Consider the following 21,212-nt stretch of genomic DNA (forward strand, 5'->3'; position numbering starts at 1 on the left):
GATATTCCAGATAACGATAGCGTAAGGGGAAGGAACTCCAAACTAATTGTAGTTATGCACCTGACAGAGTCATAAAGTGCCAAACTTCCTTATGAATTATTTTGGGGCTTAGCAAAGGTAGTCATTTGAAGGTCGCATCTGACAATAGTTTATACCACAAAAGCACCTTGAGATTTTATTTGAGACAGTAAAATACAACACGTGTGTCCTTTTCACTCGAGAAATGTTTTTTTAATGTTGAGGTATTTTCAAAGTTGGACCAAATCTGTCTGCGTTTATTGACCTCTGCTAGTCAGATAAGGAAATGCAATTAGGGCCATCGCATTTGAATGTGGTGATCTGAACATGATACTCAATAGTACGATGATGGAAACACGCAATCCCGAAACTACGATAACGAAAACGCAACGGTACGATGATGAAAACACGACAGTATGACAACAAAAACATGATAATTATAATTACGACAATACGATTGTAAAAATGCGATATGATATTGTGATTTCGTTATCGTAGTATCGTTCTGTCGCGTTTTCATCATCGTACTGTCGTGTTTTCATCATCGGATTGTTGTGTTATTATGATCGTACTTTCGTGCTATAATCATTGTACTGCCGCTTGTTCATCACCATCGTACTGCCGTGTGTTCATCATCGTACTGTCGTGTGTTCACCATCGTACACTCGTGTTTATCACCATCGTACTGTCGTGTATTCATCACCGTACTGCCTCGTGTTCATCACCATCGTACTGCAGTGTGTTCACCATCGTACTGCCTCGTGTTCATCACCATCGTACTGTCGTGTGTTCATCACCGTACTGCCTCGTGTTCATCACCATCGTACTGTCGTGTGTTCATCACCGTACTGTCGCGTGTTAATCATCGTACTGCCTCGTGTTCATCACCATCGTACTGCCGTGTGTTCATCATTGTACTGTCGTGTGTTCACCATCGTACACTCGTGTTTATCACCATCGTACTGTCGTGTATTCATCACCGTACTGCTTCGTGTTCATCACCATCGTACTGCAGTGTGTTCACCATCGTACTGCCTCGTGTTCATCACCATCGTACTGTCGTGTGTTCATCACCGTACTGCCTCGTGTTCATCACCATCCTACTGTCGTGTGTTCATCACCGTACTGCCTCGTGTTCATCACCATCGTACTGTCGTGTGTTCATCACCGTACTGTCGCGTGTTAATCATCGTACTACCTGGTGTTTATCACCATCGTACTGCAGTGTGTTCATCACCGTACTGTCATGTGTTCACCATCGCACTGCCGCGTGTTCATCACCATCGTACTGTCGTGTGTTCATCATCTTACTGTCGAGTGTCCATCACCATCTGCTGCCACGTGTTCATCAAGATCGTACTGTCGTGTGTTGACCATCGTACTGCCGCGTGATCATCACCATCGTACTGTCGTGTGTTCACCATCGTACTGCCGCGTGTTTATTACCATCGTACTGCCGTGTGTTCATCATCGTTCTGCCGCGTGTTCATCATCGTTCTGCCGTGTGTTCATCATCGTTCTGCCGTGTGTTCACCTTCGTACTGCCGTATGTTCATCATCGTACTGCCGCGTGTTCATCATCGTACTGCCGCGTGTTCATCACCATCGTACTGTCACGTTCATCATCGTACTGCCACGTGTTCATCATCGTACTGCCGTGTGTTCACCATCGTGCTATCGCATTTCATCATCGTACTGCCGCGTGTTTATCATCGTACTGTCGCGTGTTCATCATCGTACCGCCGTGTGTTCATCATCGTTCTGCCGAGTGTTCATTATCGTACTGTTGCGTGTTTATTACCATCATACTGCCGTGTGTTCATCATCATACTGTCGTACGTTCACCATAGTATAACCGCGTGTTCATCACCATCGTACTGTCGCGTGTTCATCATCGTACTGTCGCGTGTTCACCATCGTACTGCCGCGTGTTCATCATCGAACTGTCGAGTGTTTATCATCGAACGGCCGCGTGTTCATCACCATCGTACTGTCGCGTGTTCACCATCATACTGTCGTATGTTCAGCATCGTAATGCCGCGTGTTCATCATCGAACTGTCGCGTGTTTATCATCGAACGGCCGCGTGTTCATCACCATCGTACTGCCGCGTGTTCACCATCATACTGTCGTATGTTCAGCATCGTAATGCCGCGTGTTCATCATCGTACTGCCTCGTGTTCATCACCATCGTACTGCCGTGTGTTCATCACCCTCGTACTAACGCGTGTTCATCATCGTACTGTCGTATGTTCAACCTCGTACTGCCGCGTGTTCATCACCATCGTACTGTCGTATTATCATTACCATTGTACTGTCACGTGTTCATCATCGCACTGCCGCGTGTTCATCATCGAACTTTTGCGTTTTTATCATCGTACTGCCGCGTGTTCATCACCATCGTACTACAGCATGTTCATCATCGTACTGTCGTGTGTATCATCGTACTGCCGCGTGTTCATCACCATCGTACTGTCAAGTTCATCATCGTACTGCCACGTGTTCATCATCGTACTGGCGTGTGTTCACCATCGTACTGTCGTGTGTTCATCATCGTACTTTCGCGTGTTCACCATCGTGCTATCTAATTTTCATCACCGTACTGTCGCGTGTTCACCATCGTGCTATCGCATTTCATCATCGTACTGTCGTGTTTTCATCATCGTACTTCCGATGCACATGCGCATAGAAGAATTTTCCCTCCACAAAAATGTGACAAAACCACCACCACCACTACCACTACTACTACTACTTCTATTAAAACTGCTACTACTACCGCTACTGCTACCGCTACTACTATTACTACATGTACCGCCACCACCACCACCACCACCACCACCACCACCACCACCACCACCACCACTACTACTACTACTACTACTACTACTACTACTACTACTACTACTACTACTACTACTACTACTACTACTACTACTACTACTACCGCTACTACTATTACTACATGTACTACCACCACCACCGCCACCGCTACCTGCTACCTGCTACTACTACTACTACTACTACTACTACTACTACTACTACTACTACTACTACTACCACTACCACTACTACTACTACTACTACTACTACTACTACTACTACTACTACTACCACTACCACTACTACTACTATTACTCGCGGTCTCTAATCTGATTGACTTTTTGCTCCTTATGCTGCTATTGTATCGGTAATACAACTGCATCTGGGATTTATCGTGTTGGAAAGGTAGAGCAACCATAGGACCCCCGAAAATATCAGTCTTATACGTTCTATTCCTAGGACAAAGGTGTCTAGAATAATCCACAAGCACTTGTGGAGTATTATAGACGCTTTTGTTCTAAGAAAACGACATAATAATGAGTGCTTGTTAGTGACTACTTTTACGCACTGATAAATTATATGTAAGTTTCTGCTAGGAGACCCGCCCCTTCCTAGCAAATTTGGTGTAAATATGATGATAATTGTACAACAACAACATCGGAATTTTTCAGGCTGATAATTATAAAGGTATTATACCGTTAAATCGTCTTTTTTTATAACTGAGCTATAATAGTACGGGTATCATAAATGCTTCTTAAAGTTAGTGCAGCAACATGATGATGATGATGATGATGTTGATGATGATGATGAAAATGATGATGATGATGATGATGATGATGATGATGATGATGATGATGATGATGATGATGATGATGATGATGATGATGATGATGATGATGAAAACGCAAAAGTACGATGATGATAACACGATAGTACGATGATGAAAACGCGACAGTACGATGATAATAACGCGATAGTACGATGAAGAAAACGCGACAGTACGATGATGAAATGCGACAGTACGATGATGAAAACGCGACAGTACGATGATGATAACGCGATAGTACGATGATGAAAACGCGACAGTACGATGATAAAACGCGGATTCACGAAACTACGAAGGTGAAAACGCGACAATACGATGGTGAAAACACGAGAGTATATCGCATTTTCATCATCGTACTGTCGTATTATCGAGTTTTCGTTATCGTACTGTCGCGTTTTTATCATCGTACTGTCGCGTTTCCATTATCGAAGTTTCGTAATTTCGCGTTTTCATCATCGTACTATCGAGTATCGCGTTACAGATAACCACGTTCACAGGCGATGGTCCAAACGGCATTCCGTAAAGCTAGTCAGAAGATAACATAAAATTCATATTCGCCTATTAATGCAGTATAGTCAAATAGCGGATTCAGAGTGGGGTTGGGAGCGCATCCAGGTTCTAAGGGAGGGACGAATGACAAATGGTTGCAGGGTCGGGTCTAGAATTGGATGTGATAAGGGGGTTACTTAAGGGGGGCTTTTGACTTGCCCCTTGACCTCCCCCAGAACCAAAACTTATTTGGAGGGGGGCTCGGGGTGACTCCCCCTTGAAAAATTTAACAATTTATAGTTCGAAATGGTGCATTTTGGGTGTATTTTGCTGCTTTTTCTCCTATATTGAAATAAAAAGTAAACTTTTAATTTAATCCCCTGGATCCGCTAGTGTGTTGTGCCCCAACGTCAATTCTTGGATCCACCCCTATAGTCTTTATCCAGTGTGGACATTTAAACGTTTTTCTGGTCGTTGTTTAACAAAATCCTTTTTAAACATTCACTTGCAACGAACATTTTGATTACCTTGTCCCAAATAATGGTCATGAAATATAGTTATATTGTTTATGATTGTATTTACTTAACATGCTGAAGAAAACAGGAATGAGTTGCAAGGACCATTAACAGGGTGAGGAATTACGTGACTTTTCATCGTGTTCACATCGGTTTTGACCCGTGGTGACCCATGTGGGAACCCCGTTAAAGCCACGTGATTCCCCACCCTTATTAGTGAACGTAAAAAGTCGATTTACCAACACTAGTATTAAGGAATTGCATAGCATACTCGCATAGAAATACTGTTTTTATTATATTTATGACATTGTTTGCAGTGCTATTTGCATTGCTTTCCGTTCAGGCAACAGTTCCCCCATGATAGCTACCGTTTCTGGTTTGGTTCCCCGCTCGTATTGAATGTGTTCCGATATAGGAAGGATACACACGGGTTAGTTTGCTTACGGTGTCGGCACACAGCGAAATACTTCCGGGTCGTCGTGTTCAAGTAGCTCTTAATAATGGTCATGAAATATAGTTATATTGTTTATGATTGTATTTACTTATCATGCTGAAGAAAACAGGAATGAGTTGCAAGGACCATTAACAGGGTGAGGAATCACGTGACTTTTCATCGTGTTCACATCGGTTTTGACCCGTGGTGACCCATGTGGGAACCCCGTTAAGTCACGTGATTCCCCACCCTTATTAGTGAACGTAAAAAGTCGATTTGCCAATAGTTCTCAGTAGTCAGGGGGGCTCATCCAGTCGATATGCACTCGGTGACCCCTTCTTTAGTCTATATAAAACCGCCATCTTGGATCGAGTGGAAAATGAGTCGCTTTTTGGACGCACTCGACCGTGACACTAGCGGAGTATTTCTCAATAGCAGACGACGTAATCGATAGCCTAAAGTTATCATTACAGATCATTGTTTTCCTTCTATGTCTATATAAAGCGGCCACCATGTTGAATGAGTAGCTTTTTGGACCCGCTCTTGCGTAACCGTTTTGAACCGTCTGCCATTGCAGACGACGCTTTTTACCTAAGAGTACATACCGCCCGGGTTAAATTCATTAAATCAGGCGAATTGTGTTTATGAGTTTGGTAGGATAACGGACGGTATGCGATGTTTAACTCTATATTTATCTATTTTTTGTTTAAATCAGCTCAGTGAGGTTAAGTATGTATTATATTGATAACGAGTTTCAGTATGTCCGCATCTTATAGCAGACGGCAGAGTAACATGTTCAGACGTGTTTATCTATTTCAGAGTGTTGTGCAATCGTTTTCGTTTAATAACCATGTTAGTAAATAGTAAACTTCATTCATAATGCAGACACCAAACAGTCAACATCATCGCTTTATACACTGCGCTTTTACCTATATTTTATCTATAGTTCTTCAACGATTTAAGCTCATGTTTATAGTATAAAAATTAACTATTAAAAAGTCATTTTAATAGAACTCTTCTAATAACGTAAAACACAGTCAGCTAAAATGTTTAGGCATATAAAACGACATATCATAGCGTATTTATGTATCTCAGGCGATAGCAGACGATTTTTGTTCTCTGATTGATGTTAATACTAGCGTATTTTACATACCACAAGGTTTAAAATTGTGATCATATGGTCAGTTTTTTTCCCACAGATATAGTTCAACCGAGTTCAATTGATGAATGGAGTTTTTTTTTCCTTCTACTGTGTATGAAACCAAACAAAAAAACAACGACATATTTACACTTTATTTACAAAACATTACACCTTTATATAAGTTTCAAACGCATGATTTATACGAACAATAATGCACAATGTCTAGTAAACCCTAATAAAACATGTATATTTACTTATTAACTTTACCTGTACACATTATATACAGATTCTACCAGGTCACTGTGAATAGACTTGTTTATTGCTTCTATATCTATGTATATTGCTTCTATATCTATGTAAATGACGTCACACATTGGAAGTCAATTTCCATGCGCACCGGAGCGTAACGCTATTTACATTAGGCTAGCGTTTTTTACGTAAAACCTATGATTAATTTACATGTTTAGACTTGTTCAGACATGTCACGGCAGGCTCTTTGTCATAAAAGCGTTTAGTGCATCGAAACTATTTCATAACAGAGTTAACCGCCGCATAGTTCGTCTCAGAGTAAACCCACAGGTAAGGGTTTAATACTACTATTATGACTTATTTACATTTTGCGTCTTAAAATGACTCGATAAAATAAAATGTAGCTTCAGTTTAAGATGTAGAGGTATTATAAAATTGTAAAGGTATTACCAACTGTATGCTAAATGGAGCAATTAAATATGTCAGAGGCACACGCGACAGCCTGATCGGATTTGTTTATCACGGTAGAGTTCATTTGACAATTGATAAATGGACTTTTTAAGGCGACTATTTTATTTTTTTACCATATGACATTGTATGGTACATTTGTATGTGAAAAAGCACAACACAATATATTTATGTACAAGGGTTTATTTACATCTGTATATGGTTACATACATATGCGGTTAACACGCCTTAAACTATATTTACAATAGACATAATATACGGTACAGAATAGTGTCAGAGTACAATACGATACTATTATATTTTTAATAACAGGATTACACTGTATAATGCACATAACATTTTATCAAAGCGAAATGCAAAATTTCCAGCGCTAACGACATGATTTCTTTGAAATCGTCTTCTCACTGGTTTGTGTAAACTGTAGGATTCTTGGTCATGCAAGAACTGTCGTATCCTATGCATGCCAATCTTGAATTTCCCTTCTCGTTTGACCACATCATACAATTTCTGTGGCCCTGCAAATGCTGCTGCGTGTTTAGTGTCATAATATATGTTTTTTTTAAATATTCCTTCCAAGTAGCCATGTTTACGGTTCCTGGTTCACAGCATAAATAAACAAATTTAATCAACTAGAATCAATTTATACATTTTCTGTTTCCTCTTCGCTGACGTCACTATCAGATTCCTCCTCTTCACTATTTCCATCGTCTGAAAATTCCACATCAAATAAATCTTGAAAAGAGTTCTTGTGCTTTCTTAAAGTTTTTGCCCTAAGTAACCTTAGGGCGTAACCTTTTGTCTGCGCCCCTCCTTCGGAACCGAAATCTATTTGGTTTAAAGTGTTTGGGGGTACCGACCTAAGAAAAATATCAATATCTGGGCCGATAGGATGGAAATTTGGGCGTGTTTTATTAGTTTTCTTTTATATTGAATTAAAAAGTATACCTAGGCGATATTAGGGTGGGAACCGGATGCGCCCCCCCCCTTTGGATCCGCTAGTGAGTTGTGCACCGTCTAATGATAATTCCTGGATTTTAGGGGGGGGGGGGGGGGCGCCGGATGCCCCCTGGATCCGCTAGTGACTTTCGTTTCATGATAATCATTACCCATTACTCATTCACTAGACTGGGAAAATCCGATAAGAATATTTAGAAGGTTGTGATTTTCATCGTTTATTTGGAAGTTAAATATTTCCTGGGTGAGTAAATTATCATTAAGTAACAAATAAGGAAACGTAGTTGAGTTGAGTTGTTGGTTTTATTCTGATAAAGGTAAATGCAAGATAGTAAAACAAATCTTAGTTGAAATATTAAACTTACGTGACTATTGAACTACTTTCGTTTCATGATGATCATGGGTTTTACCCACTTCACTATCAATAGACTGGGACTATCCGATATGTTTATGTAGAATGTAATAAGTACTGAATAAGTAAATATTTAAGCAACTATCAAGGAAAAATAAAGCAAAATTAATAGAACTAATAATAAATTTAACTGACTATAGAATGAAATGTTATTAAATGTTATTATTAAGCTATAATTTCAGGATGATTTCCATAAGTTCGGCACTATTTGAAGTTAATATCTATTCAAAATGACAGTTTGTTATATTTAAATGTAATGTAACCAAACTCGTATTTATGTAGCGGTGGTAGGCACACGGGTGGTCACATGAATATTATTGTATCGATTACGTACAAGCCTTATTTTTGTATTCCATCTTTTTATTAAAACGTGTGATATAATTCTTTGAATAAACATCTTCTTCTTCTTCTTCTTCTTCTTCTTCTTCTTCTTCTTCTGCCGTAATTTAACCTATAACCGCTTAATTTTCGCAATAATTATCAAGCTATCTTGTTAATATTCGCGTGACTTTTTTATTACGTGAACCAGTTAGTATATATATTACTTATTAAGCGGAATTCGCAAACCATAACTAGTTAACCTGTTAGTGTTGTATAGCTAAAAAGGGTAATAGTGGGCAGTTCTGGGCACTTTCAAACCTATTTTAGTCTAATGATGTCTATCTTACCAAAACTAGATAGCTAGATAATTATCGCGAAAATTATGTGGTTAACACGAAACAATTCGCGAACGCTATCAGGTTATCTTACGGCAGTAATATGCCACCATACAATTTAAAAACCGAGCATGACAAATGTGTAAGGCTCATAGGGAAACCAAATACTTATCTAACAAAACTGGTGTATAAAAATAGATATCGTGTGAGGCCAGATAACATCAAAGTAATATAATCAGCCGTTTATTAAGCAGACAGTAAGTCCAGTACAAATATGGTTTGTTAAACACGCGTATAAATAGACATAGTATATATGTGAATAGGATTATCAAATATAGTTAAGTACAAAGCTAAACAATTAAAAGAAGCTACTAGGTTTGCAATTATAGAAAACTTTAATGTAATACTTTATTCAACCCAAGCTATCTAAAGTACATAATTTACAATTAATCCCAAAAATAAGCGCATATCCCATTGAATATTTTACGGCAAAATGAAATGAACATAAAACTTAATATGCAAATATTAAGTTATAAATAGCTACTAGTTGATTAAATGTAAGAATTAAATTAATCCACGCAGTATTAGTTAAACTTGATATAATATTGAATTATGTATGAACTATTTTAAAAACATATAGAAGAAGATAAACGGAAATAAATAACGTAACATGTACACAGCAACCGACATGCATCACTGACTTCCGGTAAAGTGTGAATATAGAATTCGCTACAGAAGTCTTTGTAATTTAAGCCGCAGTTAAAAGATATATAAACCAAATTTTCGCCGACTGCTGAGACCAATATAACTTATGTCTTTCTTGAAAATAGGTCATGATCACCGATCATTTCAATGTCATAAAAACTATCACAGATGGCAGAACATTGATGTTCTAAAATTACAGATAAAGGTACAATATTTAACCGCAGTATTGTACGTGATTAATGCACCAGTCAATTGTAACCACGGCTCCCCCAGGTCCGGGGAATAGCGGGGACTTTGGCTGACGGTCCAGGCAACCCCGGCTAAAATTCCCGTCCTGCGGGGACGCACAGATGGTAAAATCCCCGCCAAATGCCCCTGCAACCACGGGACCTTAGGTTAGGCCCATTTCCCGCTCCATTTTGCGCGAAGACAAAACCACCGCATTCATCCGGTACTGCGGGCCACCTGAAAGGTCAAAACACGGCCCATTTCCCGGCTATCCCCGGTTCCCCCGGACCTGGGGGGGGGGGGGGCGTGGTTACAATTGACTGGTGCATAATCGGCAACCGTTCAGCGCCGATGTGCGTCTTAGAGCTTAAAATTGGTTGAGAGTGATCGGTGACTAGTCTGCGGATCTTTTGAGACTGGTTGCGGACTGAACGGGAAGTGTTAGAAGACGATTTTTGATCGGCCACCGATCATAACATAATGCATATAAAAATGGGCTTTTTATCTAAACTAATATCAATTCTCTGCATAATTGCTCTGATTTTAACAAACAAAAATGAGACAGTAGCTGCCTTTCCTATCATTATCTTCCTTTGACGTATCCTATTACTGAGTGGAAATAATTGAATTTCAACTGATACATTATACCTTATTTATTTGATGTATATGAAACAATTTGATTTAAATGTCACATTGCGAGCCATCAGGGACGTATTGTTACTCGCGAAGGAAACAATGTTTTGTATTAAAGTTTATCCGACGGTTAAATCAGGTATTTGAGTAGTTCTACGTCAATTATAACAAGTGTGTCTCATTCAGTGTGTCTCTAATCAGTCCTCATTTTTGCCATACACAAACTAAATTCATAAGAAATGCCGTGTTCTTTTACTTGTCTGAAAGCCTTTTCTCAATGATAATTACTATTTGGATATTCCTATATAAAGCTTGTTTGGCCTTTAAACGGGAACTTGGTTAGAGTATAAGCAACATAACTTTTTACTGCATTTCCCATTGTTCTATTACAAACGCTAGTGCTATAAAAGTACTCCATTGGTTGTTAATTGCCATTTTATATCATTCAATAAGAACCATGCTCTTTATATTTTTCAGTAGCAACAATGTCAGAAGTTGCAAGCTCGGAGCAAAGTAGGGACGTTCAGTACGAATTTGACGTGTTTCTTTGTCACTCTGGGATAGATGAAAATATTACGAGACAGATACACAAGTCTCTGACATCTCAAGGCTTGAAATGTGCAGCTCAGTTTGACTCAACAACATTTCCGACAGGGCGTCCTGTCTTGGCAAGCATCGGTTGGTTGGTGCAGAATTCAAGAAAGACTATTGTTGTTTTGACAAGGAATGCTTTGGAAAGTTCGTGGATCAGCGTTGAGACGATTCTTGCGCTGGAAAACTCTCAGGAAAGACGGGAGCAGGATTTGACACTTCGTCTCCTTCTTATCGACATCGATAAAAGAGACGTGCCAATGCTCAAATGCGGCCTTCTTGCCAGTATTCCACACACAGCAACCAGTTTGAAGAGACATAATTGGGATCGTGACGTGATAAACAGCTTGCGGAGTATGTATACTATGATGACATTATAAGTCTTGTAAGCATAATTACATATATCAATTGCCTTGTGATACCGTGCATCATATAAGTAGTTCCAAGTAGGCTGTATCTCAGAGGTACACGTAAATGAAGTAGTGCATAAAAAGAAAATTAGCCCAAACGTACTCGTACCTGGAGGACATTGTGCACACAAAGTAGCCCACACATGTACGTACCTAAGTTACCTAAGTGCGCAAAAAGTAGCCCACAGGTACACGAACCTATATAACACAGTGCACAGAAAGCAGCCCACAGGTACACGTATCTAGGGGGTGTGGTGCACAGAAAGTAGCCCACAGGTACACGTACCTAGGGGGTGTGGTGCACAGAAAGTAGCCCACAGGTACACGTACCTAGGGGATGTGGTGCACAGAAAGTAGCCCACTGGTACACGTACCTAGGGGATGTAGTTGACAGAAAGTAGCCCACTGGTACACGTACCTAGGTGATGTAGTTGACAGAAAGTAGCCCACTGGTACACGTACCTAGGGGACGTAGTGGACAGAAAGTAGCCCACAGGTACACATACCAAGGTGGTGTAGTTGACAGAAAGTAGCCCACAGGTACACGTATCTAGGGGATGTGGTGCACAGAAACTAGCCCACAGGTACACGTATCTAGGGGGTGTGGTGCACAGAAACTAGCCCACTGGTACACGTACTAGGGGATGTGGTGCACAGAAAGTAGCCCACAGGTACACGTATCTAGGGGATGTGGTGCACAGAAAGTAGCCCACTGGTACACGTACTAGGGGATGTGGTGGACAGAAAGTAGCCCACTGGTACACGTATCTAGGAGATGTGGTGCACAGAAAGTAGCCCACAGGTACACGTATCTAGGGGATGTGGTGGACAGAAAGTAGCCCACTGGTACACGTACTAGGGGATGTGGTGCACAGAAAGTAGCCCACAGGTACACGTACCTAGGGGATGTAGTGGACAGAAAGTAGCCTACAGGTACACGTACCTAGGTGATGTAGTGGACAGAAAGTAGTCAACAGGTACACGTACCTAGGGGTTGTAGTGCACAGAAACTAGCCCACAGGTACACGTACCTAGGGGATGTGGTGCACAGAAAGTAGCACACAGGTACACGTACCTAGGGGATGTAGTTGACAGAAAGTAGCCCACTGGTACACGTACCTAGGGGACGTAGTGGACAGAAAGTAGCCCACATGTACCTAGCGGATGTAATGGACAGAACGTAGCCTACAGGTACACGTACCTAGCGGATGTAGTGGACAGAAAGTAACCCACAGGTACACGTACCTAGGGGACGTAGTGGACAGAAAGTAGCCCACATGTACCTAGCGAATGTAGTGGACAGAAAGTTACCCTCGGTGACAAAGTGCGCAAAAAGTAGCCTACAGGTACACGTACCTAGATGACGTAGTGCGCAAAATGTAGTCCACTGATACACATACCTAGGTGACGTAGTGTTCAAAAAGTAGCGACTAGGTGACATAGTACATATAAATTAGCCTACAGATACACGTAACCGTATATGCAGTGTATCGCAACCACCCCATTATCCATATGTCTTATTATTCCTGTAATGTCATATAATTAGCTTGGAATTGTAGAAGGAAATGACTGAAACAATGTACTCGAAAATGTCCACTGCATGACGCTCCGAACATGTCAAAGATTCAGTTTACGAAAAAGGTTTCATTTTATTTTTACTTTTGTTACAGCAAGAATTTCTGTGTCGAAGTTTCTGCCAGTGGGAAGTTTAGCACATGCAATGGTGTTTTCACACTTCACTGGTTTAATGTTCTACATGATCAAACGTAAGTATATATATGCCTCGTTTGGCATTCTTAAAAGTCATTCCCTCACCAAAGGATATAAAAAGGTGTTATTTACTGGGGCGTTATTGGCCCGACGGTATATATTACCACTGCCAGTTTTACATTTACAGATATCATGCTCCCAATTGTATAGGCACTTTAAAATACAGTCGAACCTCGTTGGCTCGAACACCCGAGGACCTACGATAATACCTCGAGCCTCGAAAAATTCGAGCAAAGCGGGATTGCTTACCTTCAGTATAAATAAATGGGTCCTTTAAATCCAGTTCGAGCCAACGAGGAAATCGAGCCAAGCGAGTTCGAGCCAACGGAGTTCGATTGTACAACAAAATAGTCATGTATTACATTGATTCTAATATGTATAATTTTAATTATGCCCCACCTTTCTTTATGTTGTATTTCTCATAATGTTAAAAGAACGTAAAAAGCTGGGGCCGTATTAAATAAGCAACTTAGATTGAACTTAAATTTAAGATTAGAATCTAAGTGTTTTGATTGGCTGACCAAAAGGCTGAATGGAATCAATGAGGCAAATCTAAGGATAATAATAATAATAATAAGATCAATATTGAATAATGGGCCGGGTCTGTTCTCTCATTATCTGTTCATGCTTACAGTTTAATTAAAGTCAGTGCAATGTGTTTTATTTATTTTTTTACAAACTTCACTAATACAGATCAGATATTACCCATGTTGCCAACAACATACCTTACACTTTTACAGGCCTGAAAAGTGAAATTGAGACAAAATCTGCAATATATAAAGAAAACAAAGGACTGTTTTCTCTGAAATACAACATGTTGCTGCCTTCATCTTGTAAAACGCTCGGAAATTTGAAAGGAGTAGACGAGGCAACGGGAATTACAATTGAAACGGGAGAGATTTTGAATTTTAAAGAAGAACACATGGGAAAGACGAGAGATTTCAATATTACGATATACAAGATCTTCAAAGGAAATGAGGTACATAGATAGACATGCCCTAATTTGAAACTAATTCAAATTCAAGCGTACACACACTCGCCTTTGCAAATCACGAATGAATATTGCTGGTTGATTCCTAACGACTGCAGAAGTGTACAGAAGTGAAATCATAACACAATGTAATCAGAATGTGATATTTAACGAAAAATGTGACATAATAAATAGTGAGGTCAGTTCAAAATCCATCAATATTAATCAAGCTATAATATGTCCTCAGTTTTGAGACGCTTTGTGTCTCCCGTTCAGTGTATTATTGGCTGCTGTAATTTTCATTGTATTATCGTAATCCTGCGATGTCTTCTCATGTTTCAGTATTACTATTTCTATGCAGACATGCCAAATAGTTTGAACTGCATTCATCAACTGAAATCCCTGCAGTTAGCAGAAGGAGTGGACCCCAGACTTCAGATTGAAAGGTTTCGCTACACCTACGAGAATCTGGTCAACCACGTTGGTTTTACGGTCCGTGATCACAGCACCCTCAAGGTTTTGCCATACGATGGTAAGTCTTGATGCAAGTTAATACATACTTTGATAAGATTTACCTTTTCCGTTTATTCTTAATTTAGGAATGTTGGGATACGAGTGAGGTTTGTGCACTTAAACTGGTTTAAACCCCCAGTTAATTTACATTTTACTGACCGTTCCAAGGCTGTACCTAACAATCCTTGATAAACATACCTAGTTTTTTATATAGTATATATGCTGTTTTGGGAGTTTTGTGCTGTTCTTCCATGTTTCTTGTTTGTGATGTTTTTGTTTTTGTGTTCTATGTCTTTGGCGTTTACCCAGTGCCATTTAACCGGGTTTATGTTTAAACTGTTTGCTACTGAGATTTTTTCTGTAGTTTTTCACATAAGTATTGATATATACGAATAATTCCATACAAATTGCAACAGTCATAATCTGGACTCTGGGATCATATACATTGTATGATGGTATATGGAGCAAATGTCAGAGTCAAACTGATAAACGGCAACGCACACATATATAAGCACTAAAATGTCGTTTAACGAGACATGCCAGTATTACTGCCATTTAACGGCTAGGGTAAGCAAAAGAGGTTTCTAGTTGGTTGTTGGGAAGGGGCGGCAACAGTTTTCTTTTCATTATGGTAAAACAATCCTTAACAATATATATCTCTGTATTACTTCATTTTGAATACCCCAAACTACTATGTATGTTGCGTATTTGTATATCAACGGGGTGCTTGTACGGAGTACAATGGTTTCCATTGGCATGTTCCTGCAGTTTTTATGAGGAATAGGTATGGTATATATCGGCTTCCCTCTGGAAAACAAGCTCTTGTTTCGTGTTTTTTTTCAGACTGCGCAACTACGCACTTTCAAATATTATTTGATGCCGTCCGTGAACAGGTTATGGATCACAAAGACTCCGACTTGAAGGAAAATAAGCAAATGCAAGAAACCAGCCTAAAAGCAACAAGCAGCAGAGGTGAAAAGTCAGCTGAAAACGAGGACGTTCTTGTATTGTGCACTGATCATCACGATGATATAGAAATCGCAAATCAAATTCGTGGATACTTGGAGAGCCGAAACATCAGAGTGGAATTTCAGGCTGCTAATAAGTCGAACTTGATAAGCAAAACGTACAATTGGTACGTGTTTGTGTTTTCCCAGGATGCATTACACGACGACCTTCTTACGTTCAATTGCCTGTCTGCTCTAAACAGCAGCGTTTCTGACAACGTTGTTAAGGTGCTCCCTGTCTTGCATAATGTCGACGTGAACAAAGTGCCCAGTTTTATTCGTTGGGTCACTGTTTTAACAACATCTGACGACCGTGAAAAATACTGCAACAACATTTACCAAACCGTTACAGGTACGTTTGTATTTCTAAGGGAAAATGTTTTATCAGATCTTATTAGATAAACCTGAAGAAGTTTTAATTTAATTTAGTTTTGCACATGCCGTATACCTAAAATTAAAAGATAACCCCCTTTGCGTTGTAATGTTAAAAAACGCATTCCACGAATTTCCTTCTATTTGAGTGCCGGTCTGCGCGGCTTTGGGTGTTTTATGGTCAAGGAACCTGACAGTCAGGCTGCATCTATGTAAAATTGTTTCTGTTGAAGCACAGAAGGCTACATTCCCTCTTCGTAAATCAGACTCAGATGCCTCTCTGACACCGAGTTAAGGATGATCCTTTTCCGTCAGATGTTACAAAGTATCCCAAAGAACCGTTAAGCAAATCATCTTGAACTAAAGTTTCTCTATTGTTGGTCACAGGTGGTGTAGTTCAAATGGAGGAGCGGATGCCGTGTGGTGATGTGGCAACGGGGCTGTGCTGGGCCTACATTATCAACTACCTGAGACATACACTCTACAACAAGGGTACGTACTTGAGTCAGTACATTAGCAGTGTGATGTTACTTTCTATAACAGGTACCTACTGGAATCCGTTATACACTCTACAACAAGGGTACGTACTTGAATCAGTACATTAGCAGTGTGATGTTACTTTCTATAATAGGTACCTACTGGAATCCGTTATACACTCTACAACAAGGGTACGTACTTGAATCAGTACATTAGCAGTGTGATGTTACTTTTTATAACAGGTTCACACTGGAATCCGTTATACACTCTACAACAAGGGTACGTACTTGAATCAGTACATTAGTAGTGTGATGTTACTTTCTATAACAGGTACGTACTGGAATCCGTTATACACTCTACAACAAGGGTACGTACTTGAATCAGTACATTAGCAGTGTGATGTTACTTTCTATAACAGGTACGTACTGGAATTCGTTATACACTCTACAACAAGGGTACGTACTTGAATCAGTACATTAGTAGTGTGATGTTACTTTCTATAACAGGTACGTACTGGAATCCGTTATACACTCTACAACAAGGGTACGTACTTGAATCAGTACATTAGCAATAAGATGTTACTTTCTATAACAGGTACGTACTGGAATCCGTTGTACACTCTACAACAAGGGTGCGTACTTGAATCAGTACATTAGCAATGTGATGTTACTTTCTATAACAGGTACGTACTGGAATCAGATCAGATGAGGTCTGATTGTTCCCCAACAACAACTATAAACGTATCCATCCAATATAAGTGTGGAAATTAATGTTAACAGTAAATATATACATACTGCAGTCGGTTTACTAAAAGTGTGATGCTCCATCTGATATAAAAGTATCATACTTGAGCTTGTTCAACAGAGTTATATTGTTACAGTCTCTTTACAATAACAAGTATACAGACCGGAGTCCGTTTACGAAAAGTGTCATATTGTGCACATTAGTTAATGTTTTCTTTTTACCCCCCTACTTTAACATACATAGGTACATATATAATTGTTATTGGATCCGATCACTAAACGTGTCATATTCTACATGATAACTTGTATTTTCTTTGACATTTTTCGTATTTGACAGATTTTAAAGGCAGAATCCAGAGGTTTCTTGAAGAGAAAAACATGAATTGCGGCTTTTTGACGAAGATGTACATCTGGTGGCCAAGGTCGTGTAAAGCTGCTGACTCGGTCGTAGATGGGGCAAACATAGGGTACATATATTTTTATAAGTATTTAACTATCAAGTAATTAATATGGCATATGTAAGTGTCGTTACTGACCATTTGGTTCCAAATACAGTCGAAAACCGTTGGCTCGATATCCCAGGGACTGGCCGGAATTCTTACAAAGATAAAACCCGGTCGTTTAAATAGTTGGAGACATCGTGAAAATCAAGCCACTGGGCGATTTCGAGCCAGTAGTAGCCAGTCGACAATTTTTCACGCATATGCAATATAGTTTACATGTTCATACATGTATTAGGCAAAGTGTTCGCGGACATGAATTTCGTCTTGCAATATCCTTTATTGTAATAAAAAGTACTATAAACATGATATTTTAGTGCTGGGGAAGGCAGCCAGGCTCCGGTAAAAAAGATTGATAGTCTACCGGAAGTGATTGTGGACCAGGGAGCCCAGCAGAAAAAGCCGTTCATCTTGAACGTTTTTCAGTACACGCGGCCAGCGGACGGAAAGGTAAGATTTAGAACAGTTATGCATAACAGTACGGCGACTGATTGCATTTTTAAAAGAAAAAAATGTCAACGTATTGAGTATTTGCTTTGTGATCGTCATGAAAACGATTTTTTTTTATCGAAACTCAGTGCAAAAACTCTTAGGAATGTAAATGCTAAACAAATTGTACAAAAACAAAATTAGTGAACTTAGCTTAATCCTTTCCCCCTTATGTTAACGTTGCAGGATGACTTTGTTAAACCATTTTTAACAAGTACATATATATGGTTGCATTCGTCAAACAACATTTAGAGAATGTGTACAAAGTGTCATCTTTGTTCTTCTTTATTCCAACCGTTTTATATGTTTGTATTATTTCAATTTCAGATATTTTGCTTCGTCAGTGAGTACTGCGCAGCAATGGGATGCTTGTACCAAATGGCGAAGAATTTCGCATTTGCTGGAATCTCTACGGAGGAAATGTACCGACAGGGAAAGGTGTTTGTCGACAAGTTTGTGGAAATATCTTCCCGACAAGCTGTGAAGGACCAATTTGGTGACTTCAATGAGTGTGCCAAAGTTGTGTATTACGATGGTGCGTTCGTTGTTTTGACTTAAAACGTATTATGTCTTCATTTTGATTTTATAAGGTTAGCGACAAATGACCATAACAACACACTTGATATTGAATGTTTAGTAAACAACCAATGCCATTATATGGTAAGGCAAAAATAACAAATAATGGGTGAGTGTCAAACTACTTACTATGCAATGCATTTTTGGTTATTAAGTGGTTATTACTGGTAACAGGATCATAACCGTGTATTAAATAGCTGAAAACTCTTAAAAATTAAATGACTAGTGAGTGATAAAATATTAAGTGTGATCTGCTATCGTCAAATTAGGTACAAGTACTAAAATTAAATTAAACTCGGTATCATTTATAAGAAAAATTGTTTTTGACATTTAGTCATCCTTTTTGGTATATTAAAAATGTATCTATTGTGGTACATCTTATTTTGGAGGAAGAGTGCATCTTTAAATACGAACTCCATAGAACCTTAAAGGCTGTGTTTACTTTTGAATGAACTGTTTTGCACTTGTATTATTAATTGCGTGTTTTGTTGTTGTTTTGACAGATAGTAAAACCAACCTTCTGGCAGCTATAGAGAATGAAATACGCCAAGCAGAAGTGGACGGTTCTGTACTCTACTGACACCACAGCTGAAGAAGACTGCCAGTGTATATTACTACGAAAAAAATGTAACCGATAATAAATGCACATATGACTTTAAATACTCTGGAAACACGCTAAAAAGGAAAGTGTGCAGGTCCCGCATTGCGACATCTACTAGGGGTAGTTCATGTACTGTGACACAAATTTTATAAAACATGTAGCAGAAACCATTTTACGATATATTTAATCTTTCATATTTACCATTTTTTACAATAATGCGTTCAGGTACTTACATACCTAAAGCAAAAACAAATAAAAATACAAACAATGAACATAAACATTTTTATCGAAGCAATAGTTTAAAATGCGAACATTTAAATTAACATAATACAGAAGTTAATCAATGCAATATTATATTATTCGGGTAGAATGCGTTACACTTATGATTTTTATAAGGGAATATATCTTAAATATTTTGCAATTTGATGGAGATTAACTCCATACTTGATCGACTGTCAATTTCTTCTATCATATTATATAGAATCAAGTTTTTTAATCCGACCCTGGTATTGTACATGTAGATTAGCTGCAGATAACAGTATGTTTATTTATGTTTTATTGTTGACTTTATCATATCCTTGCTATTTTGGGAAAAGGACAATCAAGAGAATATATTAAGAACGAGTTCATAAGTATATATCAAGCTGGTTATAGTATGATATATGAAGTTAAATTAAATTGACCTAAGCGCGTGGCGATGGGTTTTCTTTTAGCAATTCCCTTGAGGTTAGGTTCTTGAATTGTTTGCATAGCATATCATTTTGTTATTTTTTCTTCTTCTTTTTTATGTTACAGTAGTATTTATAAAAATTCGGCCAGTGACAATAACATTGGCTCAAGTATATTCGTCTTCAGTCAATATATTTAGGGCACACTAAAAGAAAATGATATTCACTTCTGAATAATTAGTGTTATGTTTTCTTATATAAAACCTTATAGTAGAATACACCGATTGAAATGCCTATACCATTTTAAGTTAACCTTTAACAGCAATTTTTGCCACAAGTTTGTTCTATTTATTTTATACAATACCTTAAACATTTAGTAGAATACACCGATTGAAATGCTTTAAGCATTTTAGCTAACCTTTAACAGCAATTGTTGCCACAAGTGTGTTCTATTTTTTATCAAACATTTTCCCCAGTCTAAAAATGCAACGAACATTTTTTTTCCTTTTTCACTAATGTCTGTGTGCTAGGTGCATTAAGAATAAATATACATACTATCGTTGATTTACCCTTTTGAAATCCAAACTGATTGTCAATTATGGTTTTATTTTCTTTAGCTCATTTTAAAAGTCTTCTCGAAAAAAAAGTGTTGAATATATCTTTGGCAGAATGTTGACATATGTTATACCTTTATATTTTTAGCATCTTTAGGGTAGCCGCTTTTAAATATAGGTACAATAATTCTTGGAGTTATTTTGTGAAAAAAAAACTTAATCAATTCGGTAGTGTTAAAATGGTGGTCTAGAACCTCATTGTTTATTGCTCTATCAATTTGAACGTTGTTGTTTGTGCTTGTTGTTGTTGTTGTGGAGCCATACAACGGGTTGAATTGGTAAAACAATTTACTATTCGGGGTTTGGGTTATTATGATTTTTTTCATATTGTTTATTTATATATTTCAAAAATGTTTTTCGGTGTG

At 38.6% G+C, this 21,212-nt stretch overlaps 1 protein-coding gene across 1 annotated transcript; it reads left to right on the top strand.

Moving 5' to 3' along the window:
- The first annotated feature begins 5,700 nt into the window (after positions 1-5,700).
- LOC128243929 (uncharacterized) lies at positions 5,701-20,259 on the top strand. The gene is made up of 11 exons (XM_052961940.1): positions 5,701-5,768; positions 11,024-11,491; positions 13,218-13,313; positions 14,058-14,296; positions 14,630-14,819; positions 15,644-16,159; positions 16,567-16,671; positions 17,737-17,866; positions 18,217-18,349; positions 18,716-18,923; positions 19,468-20,259. The coding sequence occupies exons 2-11, from the start codon at positions 11,032-11,034 to the stop codon at positions 19,542-19,544; spliced, it is 2,154 nt and encodes a 717-aa protein (XP_052817900.1). The 5' UTR covers positions 5,701-5,768; positions 11,024-11,031; the 3' UTR covers positions 19,545-20,259.
- The last annotated feature ends 953 nt before the right edge of the window (positions 20,260-21,212 follow it).

This window comes from Mya arenaria, chromosome 8, assembly GCF_026914265.1.
Source record: "Mya arenaria isolate MELC-2E11 chromosome 8, ASM2691426v1".
Classification (NCBI taxonomy): Eukaryota; Metazoa; Mollusca; class Bivalvia; order Myida; family Myidae; genus Mya; species Mya arenaria.

Bases quoted from the DNA above. Each gene is read 5' to 3' on its own strand.
- LOC128243929 (XM_052961940.1), top strand. From the start codon at position 11,032: ATGTCAGAAGTTGCAAGCTCGGAGCAAAGTAGGGACGTTCAGTACGAA. The intron at 16,160-16,566 runs GTACGTTTGTAT...TGTTGGTCACAG, and splicing joins CATTTACCAAACCGTTACAG to GTGGTGTAGTTCAAATGGAG. The intron at 17,867-18,216 runs GTACATATATTT...ATGATATTTTAG, and splicing joins GTAGATGGGGCAAACATAGG to TGCTGGGGAAGGCAGCCAGG.